Here is a 23,105-nt window from a genome sequence, read left to right as displayed (position 1 = left end):
TCCTGGACCAATAAAAGGTTCCATGAATGAACTGAATCAACTCTGGAAGCTCATTGAGAGCCATATAGAGCTTAAGGTTATGCTTCATTTGATCTAGTTTGGTTAACTGTTGGGGGCTGGGTGGTGAAGTGCTTCAATAAACTGAACTAACGTGTAATCATTAAGGTCACAAGTTCAATCCCTCAGCAAGCTATACACTGTCACAGCCTGTCTGAGTGTCCGCGAGCATGAAAGAAACTGAACGGCTAGGGTGCTCGCTTAAAAAAGGAACAAAATATACAATACAATTTAACCACATAAACACTCATGTTCTCGGGCAAACATTCTGCGAAAACAACAGATCTACAAGCTCAGATCCACAAGCAGAGCTTGTAGATCTGCCAATTCTCAGCAAAAGGAATTGATTAGGTGTTGAGGTGGGGGGAAAAAAGGATCGGACCTAACACCGAGCCCTGAGGTTCCCTATACCAGCATTTCTCAAACTTTCAAAAGTCAATGTCTCCCCTTAACTCTGACAGTGTACAAATGGAACCAAATGAACCCGTTAGGGTCCATTTGGTTCCATTTGTACACTGTCAGAGTTACAGACTTGTAAGGGTCAATTCAGACCCCCCTAAAGGAACCCACAGAGTCCCTGGAATCCACTTTGAGGACCACTGCTCTATACGGCTGTGACCTGCCAGGCAGCACCAGACAATCACAGACAGGCTCTAGTGACCTGCCAGGCAGTACCAGAGGATCACAGACAGGCTGAGCAGGATGTGGAGGGGCGTGGCCTGAAGCAGGAGGGCGGAGCTTCTCAGCACCACTTCTACAGGGAGATGGTCGCTCACCCGCAGCACCTGGCAGACAGGAGCAGTGGAGCACAGAGTTAAGTTAGACAGACAGACAGACAGACAGACAGACAGACAGACAGGCAGACAGCATCCAAAATCACATATGGTAGACCTACTACATGGTAAATACTAATCAGTATGTTTTTGATCAACATGCTTTGTGCATGCATACCCTACGAGCTTAAGGACAGCCACTCAAAGTAATAGGGAGACAGAAAAGAACAGGATGGCAGTTTCCGGGGCAGCATTGGTTCAGGCGTAGATAAACCGTCATTAGAACACGGAGGGTTCCCGAAGGGTTCCCAGTTCGATCCCAGGCTCCCTCAGAGTTAGTGTTGAGGAGTCCTTGAGCAAGACTCTGAACCACTGGTATTTTTTTCTTTTACATGTTTCCTCTCCTTCTCTTTGTCACCTTTTTCTTTCTTTCCTGAAGACAAGGAAAAGCTGGAGCTTGTTGCACAAAAACTAATTTCAGTAAACCTGGGACTGGCCATGAATCTGATTCTGATGTTGGGAAAGTGCCCCATCTTGTGACAAAGCACAAGTACTGCACATGCATGGTTCCAGTTTCAACCCACCATCCCTCTATTGTGGGCCTCTCACTAGAGGTTGAAAAGGCTAAACTAAATCAATATGCTCAAAGTAATCTGTGCAGGAGACATGAGGGAGTTCAGATACAGTGTCTTATCTTGGAATAAATCTGGATTCAGTCTTTCAGGTGCAAAAATGCAAAACATTAATTTTGTCCACACACCGTCCCTCCAGAACACATTTTGCTCAGCAGCGTATAATGCTTCTGCAGAGCAGCTGTGAGCTTTCAGCAAAGAGGTTTGATGGTGAGGGGAAAAGAAGCGTCCCAAGAATAGAGCCCTGGAGGTCAATGTAGAGTTAAAATGCTTAAGCAATAGGAACCCAGATCTAACCGATTTCTGACCCAATGGTAATGGCATGCTGAAGTCTATTCTATAAAGAAAAACAGCCTTAATTGTTATCCAAGTAATGTCCAGAAGGAAAAGGGCAGTGACTCAGGAGGTAGAGTGGCCGCTTAGTTGGATCCCGGGCTCCCCCAGAGTTAAGCCCTTTGCACACAGGCGCGTTTAACCGCACGGATAAAACGGACAATACAATTTTTTGAAAAGAAAACAATGATTCTCTACGACCTCATGCACACCGGCTCCGAATTTGCCGTGCGACGAGTGGCTGCCGCCGTGCGTTTTTTTCTCGATCGAACCCAGTTCGATTCGTGCGTCTTGTCGCATGCGGTAAAAAACTCATCACTCCTTTTATGACTCCTTTTTGGATCCGCAGTGCCGATTCCGCACAGCCTTGCACACCAAATCCAATGCGGTTTATTCATGCCGCAAACGAAAAAAACGCAACTGTCCTGTGTGCAAAGGGCTTTAGTGTGGAAGAGTCCTTGAGCAAGACTCTGAACCCCTAGTTGCTCCTGATGAGCAGGTTGGTGCATTGCATGGTTTCCTCTGACATCTGTGTATGAATATGTGTGTGTGAATGGGTGAATGTAATGCACAATCTATGTACTGTATGTAAGCGCCTTGGATAAGTGCTATATAAATGCACCATTTACCATTTTTATTTTAGTTTCATGTGTATTTAATGTGCCTCAAGTGGCCAATAGACATTTACATTATTAACAGGAAGGGTTAGCAGGCTGAAGAGAGAGAGAGAGAGAGTGAGAGAGGACATGAAACCAACCCGGTCTTTGGTAAGCCTGTACTCCTTGGCGAAGTTAAACACCTGAGCAGAGTATGGCTTAATCTTCTTCAGAAAGGCCTCCCCATGAACCACAATCCTGCACACACACACGCACGCACGCACGCACGCACACACACGCACGCACACACACACACACACACACACACACACACACACACACACACACACACACACACACACACACACACACACACACACACACACACACACACACACACACACACACACACACACACACACACACACACACACACACACACACTTGAATACATGCTCATGTGTTGCTCAAAAACTATAAAATGATAGCATAAGTCAAAAACAAAAAATGAACAGGTAGCATGCATACTACTATCTACTAATGAGTGGCTAACCTGGCGTCACCAGGCTTTCTGCTGGGAGAAAGCCTGGTATTCGTTTACTAAACAGGTCGGTTGATCCGGTCTAGACTGGATGACATCCTACGTCATTTTGTATTCAAAACGGACTACACTTTGGCAGGAAACACCAAACCAGAAACAGTTTCAACCCAGTTAGTGCATGCGCCCCAGTTAGCACATGTGCAAGTAGTTAGCGCATGTGCAAGTAGTTAGTGCATGCGCATGTAGGGGTTAAAACTGTTTCCGGTTTGGTGTTTCCTGACAAAGTGTAGTCCGTTTTGACTACAGAATGGCGTAGGACACCATCCGCTCCCGACCGGATCAAAAAGCCCGAAATTGGAAGCCAGCCCAGGCTAATGAGTGGCTAAGTGAATGATAAATCGAATGAATATTAAAACTCATTGATTGCCAAGGCCTTAGTTTCTCCCAATGTCTCAGTGCTTCCAGAGTTTAGATTAATTAGATTTGATTAAAAACAATCCAAACTCGGATCACCGATCCGCGGGGCCTAAAGACAGTGCTTCCGGTTTGCGACCGGAAACGTTTCCTGCACGTGTCCAAGTTAAAAGGTAAGAAAACCGCGAAGGTCGCAGTTTTTTTCTTAGCAATCAATGTGTTCATTGGTTAGTGAGTAAATGGATGACAGTGAGTGAATTCATGGTAATAAGCTAATGAATATTAATGAGGGGGCGTGTACCTGTCGTAGGGACAGCTGGTGTCCTCGGACGCGGTGGTGTCCACCTTGTCTCCTATCAGCCAATAGAAACCCTTCTCACTGAACAGCCTGATGTTCTTCTTGTGGGCGCGAGTCATGTGAGCACAGCCCGCGTTGAAGTCCCCTAGGAACATGAGGTTCTACACACACACACACACACAGAGTCATGTGAGCACAGCCCGCGTTGAAGTCTCCTAGGAACATGAGGTTCTACACACACAATGGTGGAAAAAGTACTCCGATTTTAGTAAGTCAAAGTATCAATACTGCATGTAGAAAATGTACTTGAGTAAAAGTACAAAAGTATTGGTATCAAAATGTACTTAAAGTACCAAACGTAGCAGAATGTCCCATTTCACACGTTTTCGAATCGCATAAAAATCTTTTGAAAACAGCAGATCTACAAGCTCATAATGCGTCGTGTCACATTATGAGCTTGTAGATCGCCCATCTTCAAATGGCCGAGGTATATAGGGTTGAAGTGGTTAATGTATGTGTTGTAACAATAATACAAATCTACAATGTACCTAAAGTAGCTAAAGCTTTCAAATGTTATGCACAGAACCTATATGGTGGGTATGCGTGTGACATCATCATCATCATACCCGGAGGTTATGCGGGAACGCCTACTGAGTGGCAAAAAAACATTTTCTGGCCTTGACAGCGAATACATGGAAACAGAAAAGTCCTATCTGATTGCATTAAACAACGTTAAACTCACTTTGCCACTCGATTAGCCATTCACATTATGCATGCGCCTACTAGTCTCGCGTAGCCAGACAACTATTCCACAATCTCCGAATGCCATATAGAGTCTGGAACTAGACCTCCTTAATGGCGAGTAATGGAAGCTGGCCTTTCCGTTCATGAAAATATATTTTAAAATGTCAATGATGTTAAAAACAAAACAGAAGTGGGGATGAGGCTTCACTTCCGCTTTACAGCCGGGCTACACCAAGTCTTTTAACGCACGTCAGTGCGTATGCAGGGCGTTTTGGAAAGATCCAATGTATATCAATTCAGACGGCTACACCAGGCTCACGGATAGCGCAAACCACGGATACGCATTCCCTAAAAATAGGATTGGTTCTATTTTTTACGCACACGTATGCGTTTTGTACACAGACTATCTGGTCTCCCGCACATACACTCCCTCCTTGTTGTAACCAGGGGCTTTTCGCACACGCACAGACTGCACACACGTGCGTGCGCGTTTTCTGGTGTAGCTCGGCCGTTATCCGGATACTCATCATAAGAACTTCCGTCCCCCAGACTGTATGACGGGAGCATTTTGCAAATCGCTGGAGTCAACAGTCTGGCCACGCATACCCTGTACGCTATTATACTACTTCCTGCTTCCTGTCACCTTGGTTTTCCACTTCTTGGTGACGTCCTGGAAGACGTCGTGCAGATTGTCCATCTCCTTCACGGCGTCTTTAGGATCCGTGTGCAGAGGAACCAGGACGAAGTCTCCTATGGCTGAGAGGGAGAGAGAGAGAGACTTTAGGATCCATGTGCAGAGGAACCAGGACGAAGTCTCCTATGGCTGAGAGAGAGAGAGAGAGAGAGAGACTTTAGGATCCGTGTGAAGAGGAACCAGGACGAAGTCTCCTATGGCTGAGAGGGAGAGAGACACAGAGAGAGACAGGTTATTACCTAAAGTATACTCTCACATGACAGTGTCACTCTCACGTGAGGTCACATGGGCACTTGGGCAGGTATTGGCAGGTCATACACTATGTTCACACGGGCCGCGTTCCCCCTTTCATTGGTGTGTTGCCCAGATTGCGCCTAAACGCTAACATTTAACATCTCAAAAACTATGCCTAAACCTAACCTTACACTACACTCAAAAGACCACAATGAACATAAGCCCTTGGGATTTTTGTGTTTTATCTTTTTGAAAGACATGCAATATTATTGTTGGGGAGAAACCTCGTATTTCAACTTTCGACTCAAACCTCTCGAACGACGACACCATCTTTCCTACCATGCTGACTGCTGGCATGGAAACCATTACTCCAAGTCAGGTGTCCTCAAAGTGTCATGGGCTTCAACTTCAAAAAGACATTAACCAAACAACTTAACCAAACCAAAAAACACGATTTTGCAGGGAGTGAAAACAAACCTGTTCTGTTGCCTGGAATGGACTGGAAACGAACCACGAACGGAGGACGGACGAACTTCTTTGATTCATACTGATATTGAGCCGTCACTTTAACCGTGTTCTTCCTGTAGGGGGAGGGGAGGGGAGGGGGAGAGAGGGTACTTTTTAACCCATTTAGGCCTAGAATTATTGAATGCTTTAACTACTGAAAAATAGCAGATATACAAGCTCACAGCGCGGCACCGAGTGTCGTGCTGTGAGCTTGTAGATCCGCTATTTATTTATTTTAAGTCGTGAAAATGTGTGCAAATCTTTGAATATATGTATTTTTAAAGTGAACGTTTGTAACTCAAATTTTGCTTCTGGGTGGTCCCTGGAAATAAATATTTTGAGATGGGGGTCCGTGGCCAAATAAATATCAGTTTGGGGGTACCACTGACATAGAAGTCTCTCAAGAACAGACTAACTGAGCTCCAGTTAAGTGAAAAGGACCCTTTCTTTGACGATGGCTAAGCCAGATTGCTGACATAGAAACATAGGTTTTTCAAAAAATCTTAGAAGGATTCAAAAGACAAAATTCTAATTTTCAAGATTTTTCAAAAATAGCAGATCTACAAGCTCGCAGCGCGGCACTCGGTGCCGCGCTGTGAGCTTGTATATCTGCTATTTTTCAATAGTTAAAGCATAAAATAATGATACACAATACCCGTTCTATATTCATTCATTATTCATGTTATCGAGGCAAAGTGACCTACAGTAGATCAGAAGTCATAAAACAACGATGTACAACCATATCTGTAAATGAACTGTATGTGAATGAACACATGTGCCAGTGTTGTTTTTGACAGCAATGTTTGATTTAGTTTTAGTCATAGTCTTTTGAATAAAATCTAATTTAGTTTTAGTCATAATTTAGTCTCCTTAAAAGTTTTAGTTTTAGTCAAATTTTAGTCGACTAAATATCATGAGATTTTAGTTGACTAATTCTACAGTTGATTTAGTCAACTAAAATGTATTTTGGCAGGCCTTGATGGCATCGTAATGACTGATTTTACACTTGGTTGCATGCTGAAAATAGCCGAACTACAAGCTCAGAACGCGTCGCAGTTGTGAGCTTGTAGATCTGCTATTTTCAGCAAGCAACACCTGAGAGCAACCAAACATAAAATGACTTTATCCTAGACGTAACACTAGACGTTTTAGTGTAGTTTTTATTTTGTTGACAAAATTGTCAATATATTTAGTCTTAGTTTTAGTCATGACAGCTTAGTTTTTATTTTGTTTTCGTCAGTGAAAGAAACGCAGTCGACACATATTTTTCATCATAGTTTTAGTCGACGAAATCAACACTGACTTCACATGTACGATTGTACGTACAACTGATTGCAGATCAGTTTACCTGTAGATGAAGACATACTGCTGCAGGTTATCCGGTTTCCCCAGTGGTTTGCTGGACACAAACTGGTACTGGTGCGCGTCCTCATACCTGCACACACACGCACACACGCACGCACGCACGGTCGCACGCACGCACACACACACACACACACACACGCACACACACCCCATGTGATCATCAACATATTGATGGTTATGATCAGGGCCGGACTGGGACATAAATTCAGCCCTGGTATCTTGGCCCAGACCGGCCCACCACAACCGACGCGAACCGAACATAGAAGATCTATGCCCACAACACATCGAGGCAGCGGCGCGTTGTGGGCTTGTATGCTGTTAAATGTTTGGGTGGGACTACTGAACCACAGTAGCCTGTGATTGGGCTACTAGGCCGGTATTCAGATGATAGACAAGCCAGTGGGCCAATCATGTGATGTCTCTCTGCTCTGTGGGCCGGTGCTGCTGAAGGATTGGCCCCTCTCCACTTAGTGGCCGCCCAGCCTAAACATTACCCTAACTATCCTGAAATGCCCGGTATGCCAGATGTCCCCTGTTTATGATAAAACAATTCAAGATAGAGCACCAAATCACAACAAGTCATCTCATGACACAGATACATGCACACAGAGACCCGACAACTCTCCCATGAGCAAGGCACGTGGCGATACGACGGCGGCAAGGGAAAGATGGAGAGAAAGCTCAAGCAGAACCTTCACTTTAGATCATACCGGTGTTATTAAAATGCAAAAGCATTTTATTGGTTGTTATTACTGATCAGCAGTGTTGGACAGGTTACTTTAATAGTCAAGTTACTTTTTTGTTACCTTATTTTTTTACGTTATTTCGCTGTGTATATTTATATACATTTTCCTGTTGCTGCAACACAAGACAACGACTCTCAGTTCAAATGTCATCTACTGTAGCTCACTATGATGAGAACTAGTGGATAGAGGAATAATGTCTTCAACAATAACTACATTAATTCAATAACATTGAATTGAAACCATGTCTTTTTAGTTCTGCCTTGGGGAGCAGACGGCTCAACACGTCTTGAACGCGCCTCCGTGTTGGAGTTGAATGACACTAAGTGTAACAACGTTACCGAACTGAAAAAGTAACTTGTTACGTTACTACGTTACCAAAAGAAATATACGATAGCCTACTGCCCAACACTGCTGACCAGGAGAAGAACTATTAAAGCTTCCACCATAATAGTAGAGAGAGAGAGAGTTTGTGTGTGTGTGTGTGTGTGTGTGTGTGTGTGTGTGTGTGTGTGTGTGTGTGTGTGTGTGTGTGTGTGTGTGTGTGTGTGTGTGTGTGTGTGTGCGTGCGTGCGTGTGTTGCATCGATCGATCGACAGCGCTGAGACCATCTCCAATTCCATTTACCAGTTAGAAATTTGGGCGGTGAATAGGGTCTATTGTCGTGAACGGGACTCGAACTCGCAATGTGCTGCAAGCTGGCTACAGTAGAGCCTATACATTTCTGGACCGCTAGGCCTAGAGGTCCAGGGCTCAGTCCAAGCATGTTAAAGCAAAATGTTCCCCAAAGCTCACCAGGCAAGACGAAGCCTTGTTAATTAAAAGGTTTCATGATTTGATCAAGCTGGTATGATTATGAATTAGTTACTTAACATGATTATAAAAACAGAAGATTATCAAGGGATTGGGAGTATTTGATTCATTATTGTGATTAATTATGATTTTATGATAATAGTTTGTACTGTACCTGTCAGATGTGTTGCTGTAGGAGGCAGACAGGAGATATTATTAATACACACTTGAAATTATTAACATTTTACAACTTTACAAACTCTGTAACCTGGATTGGGCTTCTGGGATTCGAACCCAGGTCCCCCGCGGCGCAAGTGCTGATTTTTGGAGCTGTGTGCAGCTCCCTATACGTGGCTGTGTGGGTCTGTGTGTGTGTGTGTGTCTGTCTGTGTGTCTGTATGTAGCCTGACTTCGGCGCGTAACTAGTGCCGCACCATTTACGCCACTCGCGCAATATATACATCAAAATGTGCGGCTCGGCCGGGAATGGTGTTCTATTACCTTTCGTTCCGATCCGCCTTACCATGCCGACGTAATCGGCAAAAAACGACGCTTAATTGTCCCCATTGACTTATAATGGGACAATGCAAGAAATCACTTTCAAGTATTTTTCTCTCGTAAGCCATAGGAGCTACAGTTTCAAACCTCGGAGAGGAGATTCATAATGATTTTAAGAATGAATCGAAAAATAATTACATCACTCGGCCTCATGGTGGCGCTATAACGGCCCACTTTACGTTTTGCCCCGTAACTCTTGAACCGTAGATCGGAAAATTAAAATTCTTTTTTCCCTGGATTCCTTGGGTCAAGACGCATCTCCCCATATAGGCCACGCCCATTTGCGCCAGGATAGATTTTCCGCCATCTTGAATTTTCTCCAAAACACACTTTTTGCTCCTTTGCCTACATATTTTCTTCAAATGTCACAAAAATCGGTACACATGATCTACACACACACACACACACACACACACACACACACACACACACACACACACACACACACACACACACACACACACACACACACACACACACACACACAGCTCCACTTCACACGGGTGTGATTTTTTTTACCACTGAGCCAAAAGAGCCTGCCTGCTTGCTCAGGGGAGAAATAGAATTTACCAACAGACGAGCAGGGGGACCAAATACAACCAACGCAGTTGTGTTAGGTATATTATGTTAACATACTACTGATAACATGTATTCTCTAAAGGGAAGTTACATACTGTAGTGTAGCTTTAAAGGGATATTCCACTTTCAAAAAAACTTTTGGTCATTGTATGGTCTAATCAGGCTTGTATGAACACCCTGAACAGTTTTTAATTTGCTTCATTCAGTATTTAGATATTTGATGTAAATGTTACCACCTCCAACACGCCCAGGCCCTCTCCACATACACACCCATTGTAACTTCAAACTCCATTTTAACCATGATAGATTCATTAAAAACACCCATTATTTTTTCTGGTGACTCACAATACCCTCCTAATACGTGAGCAGACCGTGTTTTTTCAATAACTTTTTTCATTTATTTTCAATAAAATATTATTGTATTTAATGTTTTCCATTTTCCCAAAGAATTATTAAAAATAAAAGAAAAAGGTTATTGAAAAAACACGGTCTGCTCACGTATTAGGAGGGTATTGTGAGTCACCAGAAAGAATAATGGGTGTTTTTAATGAATCTATCATGGTTAAAATGGAGTTTGAAGTTACAATGGGTGTGTATGTGGAGAGGGCCTGGGCGTGTTGGGCCTGGTAACATTTACATCAAATATCTAAATACTGAATGAAGCAAATTAAAAACTGTTCAGGGTGTTCATACAAGCCTGATTAGACCATACAATGACCAAAAGTTTTTTTGAAAGTGGAATATCCCTTTAAGTCTTTCAAAGTCCATAGTACCTGCAGCAGTATTATGCTCTGGAGACATTAGAAAGCATTAGTGATAAGCTGCAGTTTTGTTTGTTTTCGTAGAAGGCGAGACGCGGCTTGCGTTTGGCTGTAGGGAGCGCTCGACTGTGTTCACTTGGGCCGCGTACAAGGTGATGATTTACATGAACATTATTGTTATACCATACTATATTATTATACACGCGTTGCCACGGGAATTTACTGTAGAATTAGGTGTGGGACACATCTGGGTGTTATTAATAATAGGACACTGCTTTAGCGGATTATGATTACATCAAACTCGATTCGGCTGCAACGCAGCTGCTAACCGGAGCTGCCGCCCAACCGGAACTGCCGCCCACCTTCTGCACAATGCACCATGGGACGCTGTGGATACTATGTAAGGGATAATGAATGGCGCTTGGAAAACAAGGAAGTGCTGATTAGATAGAATCCATTTTCTGATACTACGTCGTCTATTTCTCGCTTAAAATATGCTGAAAAACATTCTTGAGAGCAACATTTAGTTCTAAATGTCGCTGTGTGTGTGTTTACATGGCTGACATTTTGGATACAGCTAAGATTCTCGCAGTGCAGCTGGACTGCAGCAGGTGTTCTGAGTCTTTGATTAGGCAGCGGTCTGTTATAGAGTGGAGCGGTCTGTTATCGTGGGATATCAGACCTCTGATTTCAGCGCTCGACCAATCAGAATCAAGAATCCAAACAGGCCGGGTAATAACTTACACTATTAGATTTACTATTATTGTTATTGCTACTACTTGTATTAGCTTGTATCTCTCTCTCTCTCTCTCTCTCTTTCTCTCCTTTCCTCTCTCCCTTTCTCTCCCCCCTTCTCTCCCCCCCCAACACGGTCGAGGCATGCTGCCTTGTGTTTCTTCCAGTTAAGAGGGAAGGTTTTCGTTGCCGCCGTCGAAACATCGCTTGCTCAGGGTGGGACTGTTAGGTCTCTGTAAAGTGTCTTGAGACAACTTGTTGTGATTTGACACTTTAATGAAATTGAATTGAATTCACGATTCTGTGCCTATAGGGAAGTAACTCGGACGGCACTGAGTCGACTCAAGCGGACTTCGCAACGTTCGGCACGGCGACCAAGTCCGCTTGAGCCGACGCGCCTCCGCCAAAAACAAGCTCTCCCTTACGTCTCGCCACCCCTACGGAAACAACAAGAGCGTACCTGTGGCTGTACCTGTAGGAGGAAGAGCTCTGGTCTGCATGGGGTCAGACTCACAGATAGAGTGATAAACTGTCCTGTACCTGTAGGAGGAAGAGCTCTGGTCTGCATGGGGTCAGACTCACAGATAGAGTGATAAACTGTCCTGTACCTTTCACTGTACCTATTGAGGGCTTTCACCAGAACCTTGATGGCAGCGTTCTGAGGATCCTTCACCTCCTGGAGGAGACAGATGTCACAGCGAGACACCAGCTGCACGGGGACAGACAGACGGACAGACACACAGACAGACAGACAGACAGACAGACAGACAGACAGAGATGTCTTCAGTCAAACATTTGTACTTTTGAGGAGACTGGAAAGCTACTATAGAAGCTATAGTCTCTTTTATGGGGCTTTAATTGGCAAAAGACGATGGCAATGTCCTTTTACCATTTATCACTCTGACTCATGTCCTTTAGGGCTGAACAGTTGGTAGAAAAGTAATCAACAGCAATAATTATGATCTCTGCGATTTCCAAATCAGAGGTGAAAACATGCTATATCATTGTATTGTCTCTTTCTTATTGTAGGCTGCTAACTTGCTGCTAGATTCTATTATGGAGAATAACTGTAGTGTAGTATAAATGTAGTGTAATGGTTGAATGGCATTTCATTTTAATAGTAATTGTATGTGCGTGCGTGTGTGCATGCGTGCGTGCGTGCATGTACCCGGGTCAGAGTGTGTGCTATCCTGGTGTGGTGTGGTGTGGTGTGGTGTGGTGTGGTGTGGTGTGGTGTGGTGTGGTACTGGTTGTACCCGGGTCAGAGTGTGTGCTATCCTAGTGTGGTGTGGTGTGGTGTGGTGTGGTGTGGTGTGGTGTGGTGTGGTACTGGTTGTACCCGGGTCAGAGTGTGTGCTATCCTGGTGTGGTGTGGTGTGGTGTGGTACTGGTTGTACCCGGGTCAGAGTGTGGTGTGGTGTGGTACTGGTTGTACCCGGGTCAGAGTGTGGTGTGGTGTGGTGTGGTACTGGTTGTACCCGGGTCAGAGTGTGTGCTATCCTGGTGTGGTGTGGTGTGGTGTGGTACTGGTTGTACCCGGGTCAGAGTGTGGTGTGGTGTGGTGTGGTGTGGTACTGGTTGTACCCGGGTCAGAGTGTGTGCTATCCTGGTGTGGTGTGGTGTGGTGTGGTACTGGTTGTACCCGGGTCAGAGTGTGGTGTGGTGTGGTGTGGTACTGGTTGTACCCGGGTCAGAGTGTGGTGTGGTGTGGTGTGGTACTGGTTGTACCCGGGTCAGAGTGTGGTGTGGTGTGGTGTGGTACTGGTTGTACCCGGGTCAGAGTGTGGTGTGGTGTGGTGTGGTGTGGTGTGGTGTGGTGTGGTGTGGTACTGGTTGTACCCGGGTCAGAGTGTGTGCTATCCTGGTGTTGCTCATCTTGGCAGTGTTGAGGCTCTGGACGTTGAAGGCACAGATCCTGAACCCTGGACTTTGAACTTTGACCTTTGCTCCCTCTGCCAGGAGGGAGAGGACGAGGAAGAGGAGGAGAGGAAGAGGAGAAGAGCGCCACCTCATGGTTGGACTGAGGAAGAAAGTAAAAAGGAGAGAAAAGTCTAATAAATATCAGAAAGTTATAAAACAGGCCATAATGCCTCCTGCAGGCAAACAGCCTGCAGTAATTTAAATTTTAGGCCTAGAATTATTGAATGCTTTAACCAGTGAGCTGCGAGCTTGTAGATCTGCTATTGTGAAAAATTTTGAAAATTAGAATTTTGACCCGATTCTATAAGTGTCTTTTGAATCCTTCTTTCAAGACTTTTTGAAAAACGCTATGTTTCTATGTCAGCAATCTGGCCAGCCATCGTCAAAAAAAAGGTCCTTTTCACTTAACTGGAGCTCAGTTACTCTGTTCTTTAGAGACTACTATGACAGTGGTTCTCAAACCTTTTCATGTGAAGGACCCCCAACATGATATGTATTAGGCCACGGACCCCCATCTCAAAATATTTAGTTCCAGGGACCACCCAGAAGCAAAATTTTTGTTACAAACGTTCGCTTTGAAAATACATATATTCAAAGATTTTCACACATTTTCACAACTTTTTCAAAAATAGCAGATCTACAAGCTCGCAGCGCGGCACTCGGTGCCGCGCTGTGAGCTTGTATATTTGCTATTTTTCACTGGTTAAAGCATTCAATAATTCTAGGCCTAAATGGGTTTTAAAAAGGGGCAATATTTGTGGATTTTCTTCCTGATATACAGACATAATAAAAAGATGCTTTGAGGACATCGGTATCTCTTTTTTTTAAAGATTGCTGATCTACAAAACATGTTCAAAACATCGCAATGCGAGGATGACTTGCCATTTCTTAATACAGTTTGGAAATGTTTTGAACAATTACTAAAACTTTCAACATCCCTGAAAATGTTTAGTGTCCCCCCCCCCCCAAATAGGGACACTAAAAATAGTCAGATTCTAAAAACGTAAATATTGTTTTCTAAAAAGTTGTATTCAAAAATTACAAATACATACGCCAAAAGGTGTTCCCAACTTCCCACTCAAAAGAGTGGAACGGATGGAAATAATGAGTTCTAGTGCTTTTTATTATCAAGATACAAATGATTGTAATCTGCAAAATCATTGAGATTAGCTCAAATAATTGAGCTCCATTTAAATGGATCATTAGATTAATGGCTAAAGATTGTCTGTCTCTGTTTTACTTTTTAATTCATGAGTCAGTTGATAACAGAAGTGAAAGCAGGAGATGAAGAAATAACTGACAAACTGGTTCTGAGTAGTGAGTTGTACACTGACCAAGCTTGAAACCCAGCACGCACGCGCACGCGCACGCACACGCACACGCACACGCACACGCACACGCACACGCACACGCACACGCACACGCACACGCACACGCACACGCACACGCACACGCACACACACACACACACACACACACACACACACACACACACACACACACACAGCAAACCAACTGTCAGAAAGTGAGCTCAATGCCACAAATAGTGACTCCAGGTTGACAGTGGTTCAGAGAGGGTCAGGCTGGACGATCACATCACATGGACATTAAGATGGAAATAAGACATTTCTTCCCATTTCCCTCTCATCCAGGTGTTTTGGTGAATGAAAACATCTCAGACAATTATGTAATAACATTTGAGATCAGGGCAGGCGACTGTGTAACGTGACAGGCCTTCCGTCAAGGCTATCCGGACCTCAGGAGGCTCTCAGGAATGTTACAATGTTCACCTCTCCTCCCCTGAGGCCCTAACCAGCAACCACCAGTCTGGTCTCGCCTGGCCCAGCAACTATTCCACCCTCTCTGAACACAAAGCAGAGCCTGGAACTACACATCCTGAAAGACCAGAACGGAAGCTGTCATCTGTTTCATCATTTCCGTACACCGAAAAGTATTTTATTTCAAATATATCTTTACGTTTTTTTTTTGTTTGGCATTTATCATTTTAAAAATGACTTAAACTAGTGAAAACAGCCGATCTACAAGCACACAACGCCTCGCACCGCGAGGAGTTGTGTGCTTGGATCGGCTGTTTTCACTACTTCTGTGCGACGGCCTTGTATGATGAAGCAGGGCTTAGTCAAACTTGGAGATACAAGGTTTCTGCCCGACAGTGACGATATTCTCCAGGCTGTATGTAGTGAAGCGTTTGAACATTGTGGGAGACTAGATAAGAGTCTGGCTGGCGAGACGACACCCGTCCTCACCTCTGTCCCCTCCCCCAATCCCACCTCCCCCAATCCCACCTCTGTCCCCTCCCCCAATCCCACCTCTGTCCCCTCCCCCAATCCCAGGAGACCCCAAGGTGTTACTCCTTCATGGAAATAACATTTTTACGGTTTCCGCCTGTCGGATCACTGACTGTGTTTAGAGGCTTACTGTACAAGTGAAATCAAATAAACATACATTATATGTTGGTCCATGTGTGCACTATAACTAGCTCTGATTGACTTTATCCATTGATTTTGTTGACCACTTCTGCCTTGAAATAAAGTTCCACAACAAGCCATTTCATGAATGGGAGACCCTGAAGATGAGATAAAAACCTACTGTTATGTTTTGTTCGAACTTGTTTTAGGGGTAGTTCCTCAAATTAGTGTCACGTTCAGTGCCAAAATGTTCCTCAGATTTGGAGGGTCGCTCATCCCGCTAAGAGTAGTTTATCTCTGTGTGTAGTAGTATGGAGGCCTGTATGAAGGTCTGTCACACAATTATTACATGTGTAATCACAATTATTTGATATAATCGTAATTATTTTGTCATAATCGTTTACATGTTGAAAATGTTCGTATATTTTCAAACATTTTCAAAGATAGTGGGAAATAGCAGATCGACAAGCTCGCGATGTGACACGTTGTGAGCTTGTAGATCAGCCATTTCCACTATCAATGTTCTTTATAAGTATAAAGTAAAGTTGTCAAATATGTCAGTCATTTCTTTGTAAATTTAGGTTATGTGTCATATCTGCCATGTGCAACTTGAAAGCCTAAAAGCCAGGCAGAAATGTAATTGTCAACGACAAAAACTATTACATCATTAATCGCTATTATTTGAGTGACAATTGTTATGTAAAATGTCATAATCGTGACAGCCCTAACAGTATGTGTGTACAGTACATGTAAGAAACACATACGATGAAGACATTGTATTTATTTTGACACCCAACTACTAGAAACTATTAGCCTATTGGCCAATGGACAAGTGACTCATACTGTATTTATTAACAGGGGTGTGTCTGTGTCTGTCTTCTTCTAAATCTGCTTAATCCTTCAGACAATTGTAATATTTTTTACTGAGCAACAAGTACAACTGTTTTAACAGAAATACACAAAGACAGAAACAGAGGATAAAAGAATCAGTGTATCCTATTCTCCAGGTACAACCCTCTGACTTTAACCTCTCTGTGATTGGTCCAAATCCTCTGGTTTTGGTTGCATCACAGCTGTCCACATGATTTCATGCATTCATTCATTCATTCAATATTATTTTTTTGGCTCCGAGTCCAATACTAATCCTGCTTTTAGAAAGTAATAAACCACCACCATTGCATTATGTTTTGTAGCCTATCAACAAGCTCACAATGGGGCGCGAAGCGTGTGAGCTTGTAGATCTGCTGTTTTCAATAGTTTGTGTCCCGGGCAAATATCTAATTTCTCTTTTGGGTCACAGGCCTACACCCTAACCCTAAAAAGATTGGGAACCACTGTGTGATTGTATCAGTATCTGTGCTGTAGCCTGCTTTGAGTGAGTGAGTGAGAGAGTGAGAAAACCTGCTACACGGCTTCATGTTCCCTGCCTGTCATAAACAAGCCCAAGTTACCCCCAACAAACAGCACACTATCACACCTGACTTTAAAGCAGTCAGCATGCAATGCATCTGACCTCACGTCACCAGCAGCAGCTAGCCACAGTGCTCTCTAGTCAGTCAATAAAACAATAACATTAGTCAGCTATTCAGTAGGGCTGTCACGATTATGACATTTTACATGACGATTAATTGTCACTCAAAAATAATTGTGATTAACGATTTAATTGTGCTTTTGTCGTTGACAATTACATTTCTGTTTGGCTTTTAGGCTTTGAAGTTGCACACAGTAGATATGACACATAACCTAAATATACAAAGAAATGAAGGACATATTTGACAGCTTTACACTTTTGAAAAAAACATTGATAGTGGAAATAGCTGTGACGCGTTGTGAGCTTGTAGATCTGCTATTTCCACTATTTTTTTAATATTTGAACATATATAAAACATTTTCAACGCGTAAAGGATTATGACGATTATCCCAAAATAATTGTGATTATGTCAAATAATTGCGATTAGACGATTATGTCATAATTGTGACAGCCCTACTATTCAATCAGTCGGCTTGTCAGAACTTCAGTCAGTCAGTCAGTCAGTCAGTCAGTCAGTCAGTCAGTCAGTCAGTCAGTTCCTCCCAGCCCTGAGGCAGTAAGTCATACTGGCAAGGTTGTGCACGTTGTAGTATAGGGTTAGGTTGGTTAGGTAAGTCTAGGTAAGGCTAGTATGTATAAAGTATGCCGCTCTTGTTGACACAAGCAATGTGCGACATGTCTAAGATGACCCAGTGACTGAGTAAAGTGGTTGACATGGAAAAGGCACGTTATGCTACTGTTGTTGCAATTAGTTTTAAGCTTCTCTGGATAACTGCATCAGAGAAAGCAGGACATGACATTAAGGCTTGTCCTGTTGTCCGGGACAACTAATGAATCATTAAAAATGTACTTGTCCTTGGACAAGTGGCTCACATATTCTGTGATACTCCTAGCAGCTTTGTGCTGTATGCAGACTATGGACTGTGGAGTGGGACGTCCTATTTATTTGTACAATAAATACATACAAAACTGAAAAAGAAATGACAAATGTATAAGTGACTTTTATGCCTGGACAAGTCCAGAGGACAAGTGCCTCAAAAGCTTAATGCCAAGCCCTGGGAAGATACTGTGAATAGGCCCTCTGCATGTTTGGTTAAAGAAACACAGGATCAGATGTTATTTACTTATTTTCCTTTGTGCAGGCACATAAATAATATATAACCCTATTGGAAAGAAATCAGGCCTGTTCCTTACTTCCTTCAAAGGTCATTTACACAATGATACTAATAGAGGCTCTGTTCCATTCAGGTCAAACAGAGTCCGTGTTACCAATGATACTAATAGAGGCTCTGTTCCATTCGGCTCAAACACAGTCAGAATGCTGATGATGTTGAGCAACTAAATAGAAACGAGAGATGGCCCAAACACAGTTACTGCTGTGGTGAAAATCACACCTTAAAGCAGGGGTCTTCAACGTTTTCAGGCCAAGGACCCCTTAGTCGAGAGAGAGAGAGATGAAGCAGGGACCCCCACAACCCATAGATACCATACAGTTTCATTGTTTGACAGCACAATCATCAGTGCATTTTGGATTCATGTAAATGTGTGTTTTCAGATATTTAACCACTTGAACCATCAATAATTAATAAAAAACTTGACCTTTCACTATGTACTTCTACTTGGTCTGCTCAATTTCCCCTCTACACCAAACCTCTTTGCCAAAAATAGCCGATCTACAAGCTCACAACGCCTCGCTACCGCGAGGCGTTGTGAGCTTGTTGATCTGCTATTTTTGGCTAAAGTTCTCAGAATAAGGACACTAGGGTTCAAGTGGTTAATATAAAAAAGATGGTTATATCACACACAGATTTGGAGGACCCCCAGTAGTAACTCTGAGGACCCCCTAGGGGTCCCGGACCCCCTGTTGAAGACACTTGTCTTAAAGTGATGTCCAAGATATCTCATCTTATATTGGAAATAGATGATTGATGATTAGATCAAACTTACTGCTCTGTACAAAGACAGACAAGTGGCTCAGGGTGTCTGCCCGATGACCACAAAGCTCCCCTGTCCAAGGGGGGATTCCCCTTTAGGCTAGCGGTTAAGATGTTTAGCTGGCTTTCAATGCAGGAGATTCTGGTTGTAATCCTCGATGTTACACCAGAAGGCTGCTTTGGATTCACAACAAATCACAACAATCCTCCATGACGAGATGTATTGGAGCATATTTATCAGCAATATAATGTAGGGCCACTTATTGAAATAAACAGCATTCACCTTTTCCTCTTCAACTCAACGCTCTGGTCTCCAAAGACACAAAGAGACATTCCTGTTATTATTATTCAATACAGTACAGTACAGTACTGTACATGGAGGATCTGATCGAGACAGATCATGTTTAGCTTTAGAGTCCCTCTACAAAGTCATCTACCAACGAACATGAGTGTTGTGTTGAAATCGGATGGATTTTGATTGCAAGCAGTGTGTGTGTGTGTGTGTGTGCGTGCGTGCGTGCGTGCGTGCGTGCGTGCGTGCGTCAGTCACTGTGAAGCCACAGTGATGCCCATGGGGACATCCATGCAGTCATATAAAAGCATAATGTATGAACTTTTAAGTGTAGACATAAGCAGGGTTCATCACTAGTGATGGAGCTCCAAACAATGGCCCGCTACAAACTCCATAACAAATGTATTGAGTACCCGGTATCAATAAGCTCCGGCCTTATCAAGCTCTGGTCCATAGTGTTGTACACACTATGGACCAGAGCAAGGCTTATCAAGCTCTGGTCCATAGCGCTATGGACCAGAGCTAGGCTTATCAAGCTTGTTATCGAGCATAGTGGCCCATAAAGAAAAACAATCAAGACAAGAGGCGATCAAGAAATTATTACAGTACTATTCATAATATAAAGCCATTTAACACTATTATTACACACTAATGAATTATTGTTTTAACGACATTAAATGATAATATTTGTTACTTTTGTCAGTTGTCATCTTCATAGATGGTGGTCAGCCACAAACTCACAGTCACAACAACTGGCCAATAAAAAAAGATGCCAGTTCTTTTCAGAAAGTGTCATCTCACATCTTCCCAGAAAATATTAGAAAACGCTCAATAGTGGGCTGGATCAATAAGCAGGATCAATAACGTGCTCATTATGAGCTCCATCCTCATCACCATGCTAGCTTGTGGTGGACATTTTTGTCAAAATTCAATTTTTGCCACGAACATACAAAATGAGAAGACAATAATTATTATCAGAAAAACACAAAGAGCTAGGCCTGAATGACTATAGCAGGTCTGTGACTCTGATGGAACCAAATGGACCCTACAGATCCATTTGGTTACAGACCTGGTTTGAGATGGACATTTAATTACGGACTCTTTGCTACAGACACACTTGTCCGAGTACAGACACATTGATGACCCCTGGGAGTTGCTATCTATGACCTGGACAGTGGACATAATACAATGTTACACTACTGAAAACCCTGCTATTCACCATTCAGTGTAGGAAACAGCCTATATAGGCCTACGGTATGTAGCCTACTAGACAACACTGAATGATCAAGTCACATAGACAGACTAAACTATTATAGAACACACACACACACACACACACACACACACACACACACACACACACACACACACACACACACACACACACACACACACACACACACACACACACACACACACACACACACACACACACATACACACATGCACACTAAGCCAGTGTTTCTCTCAAACTTTCACATTTCATTTCAAGGCAGTGTACAAATGGAACCAAAGGAACCCAGAGTTACAGACTTGTAAGGGTCCATTTAAACCCCCATAAAGTCCCTGGAATCCACTTTGAGAACCAACTGCATTAAAGCCATGCATAAAACGCCATAAAGTGAGGAATATTGCAGTGTTTTCTTACCTGTCCAGGTGAGTTGTAGGCAGAAAGCAGTCAGGCTACTGTGTGTGAATGTGTGTGTGAGTGTGTGTGTGTGTGTTGGTTTCAGGGTGGAGTAGTTCCAGTTCCTCCTCACACACAAACAGGGGCGTCACAAGGGGTGGGGAAAGTGGGACTGAGTTACCAGGGCCCAAGGTGGAGGGGCCCTAATAACTTTATCTATTGAAAAATAGCAGATATAAAAACTCACAGCGCGTTGAAAATATGTGAAAGTCTTTGAATAATAATGTATTTTTTAAATTTTGCTTCTGGGGGTCCCTGGAACTAAATATTTTGAGATCGGGGTCCGTGGCCAAATACATATCATCTTGGGGGTCCTTGACATAGGTTTCTTGCACACGTTTTCACGATTTTTCAAAAATAGCAGATCTACAAGCTCGCAGCGCGGCACTCGGTGCCGCGCTGTGAGCTTGTAAATCTGCTATTTTTCAATAGTTAACATTCATGGGGGGCCCGCAGTGAATCCTTGTACCCAGGGCCCAGAATTTGGTGTGACGCCCCTGCACACAAACCTCTGCTCACTGAAGCCACGCCCCCATGAGTCTCACCTTTATTCCGGGGTGCGTTCAACAGCACTACTCTCACAACGGTTGGTAATGTTTAGCAACGGTTTGGCATTTTGGCAACAGTCCAGGTAGGTGGGCTGTCTGGAACAAACAACAGTGACTTTTTTTCCCCCTCTACATCAGTCCATCAATATTTGCAAATAGAAAGGGGGGGGAAACCGCTTGTTTTTCCACATATATATTATTTTCTTTTTCTTTATCACAGATGCCTATGTCTTGTAAGGCAGTCTGTCTTGGAGTTCCAGTAACATTTTTTAAATATGAATTTAATAAATTAGCCTTTGATTATGTTCTGGCCAGCCAATAATGCCTTAGAAAAGAATTGGCCCGAGGCCAAATCTAATTGCCGATCCCTGCTATACACACTATAGACTATAGGCTACTAAGGGATAAAATGACTCCCAAAAGAAGTGGAATGTGAGGGGTCTGTGAAAAGTAATGACTCACTAAACACTCACATCGTTTTTTTGGGGCTGTTTTAGCCCAATGAATGTTTTTCGTGCAAAACAAATGCTTGCAATGGATTCAGAATAATTAAAAACTAGACTAAAAATTAGACCCCTCACACGCTACTTAAAGCATATTTTTTGGGAGTCATTGTGAATGAGACCAAGAATTACCCTAGCTGTCAAACATTCTCCTAGGGATGTTGAATGTCAATCTTTGTTAGATATGTTACTAGACACCTTTACCAACACATTGGTGAAGAAATTGTTTGGTAAGGAATTTATTCCCAGGTTTTATTAGTATTAGTGCTGACTAGTAACCAGGTAAAAAACACAATAAAATAACCTTTCTTTGACCCCTTCCGAATGAGACAACAAGCAGGGAACAAGGAACCTTGACAGATTATACTATAAAATATTCTTGTTTGTACTGGCGGGCCGTTATACTACAATTAAGGAATGGAGTTGTGAGCCATAAGTATCGGAGGTGATCCGGACCTCCACACCCGGCTTCAAACCCGGGTCTCCCGCGTGACAGTCCAATATCTTAACCACTCGACCAAAGAGACACCTGTTTGGTACAGGGGAGACTTTTGAGGGTTCAAGGCTGGTCATCAGGCCGCATTTGGCCCCCAGGCCACACTTTGGACACTGATTACGTTTAAGCAGAATGGCAATTTTTTTAGACTTATTATTTGTGCTTTATTTGAATAAACTGGATCATCTTGATATTCAGGAGTTGGCGATTCTGTGAGTGAAACATAACAGCACTCAGCAGCGTTACCTAAAATGAAGCTCATATTTGAACAGTTTGATGATTATGTTTGTGCATTGGTTCATTTCAAGGAGATATGCATATTATTATTTTGATATGCAATAGATAATTAGGCCATGGGTCCCCGATAACTCTCAGAGTGATAAACCTGTAAGGGTCCATTTGGTTCCAT

The 23,105-nt window shown here is 43.2% G+C and overlaps 1 protein-coding gene across 1 annotated transcript; it reads right to left on the bottom strand.

Annotated features, from left to right (window-relative positions):
* Nucleotides 1-710: 710 nt before the first annotated feature.
* LOC308291722 (deoxyribonuclease-1-like 1) lies at nucleotides 711-21,163 on the bottom strand (the record flags this gene model as incomplete). Its single annotated transcript, XM_080733851.1, has 10 exons — nucleotides 21,111-21,163; nucleotides 13,196-13,376; nucleotides 11,965-12,065; nucleotides 8,899-8,913; nucleotides 7,172-7,258; nucleotides 5,794-5,897; nucleotides 5,032-5,144; nucleotides 3,648-3,805; nucleotides 2,553-2,649; nucleotides 711-842 (listed from the first exon to the last, which is right to left on the bottom strand). The coding sequence occupies exons 2-10, from the start codon at nucleotides 13,367-13,369 to the stop codon at nucleotides 711-713; spliced, it is 981 nt and encodes a 326-aa protein (XP_080589977.1). The 5' UTR covers nucleotides 13,370-13,376; nucleotides 21,111-21,163.
* Nucleotides 21,164-23,105: the final 1,942 nt, after the last annotated feature.

The sequence above is a fragment of the Nannobrachium achirus genome (genome assembly GCF_963921795.1).
Source record: "Nannobrachium achirus genome assembly, chromosome: 9".
Classification (NCBI taxonomy): domain Eukaryota; kingdom Metazoa; phylum Chordata; class Actinopteri; order Myctophiformes; family Myctophidae; genus Nannobrachium; species Nannobrachium achirus.
The sequence above is the reverse complement of the archived record's forward strand: the minus strand, read 5'-3'. Positions and strand labels throughout refer to the sequence as shown.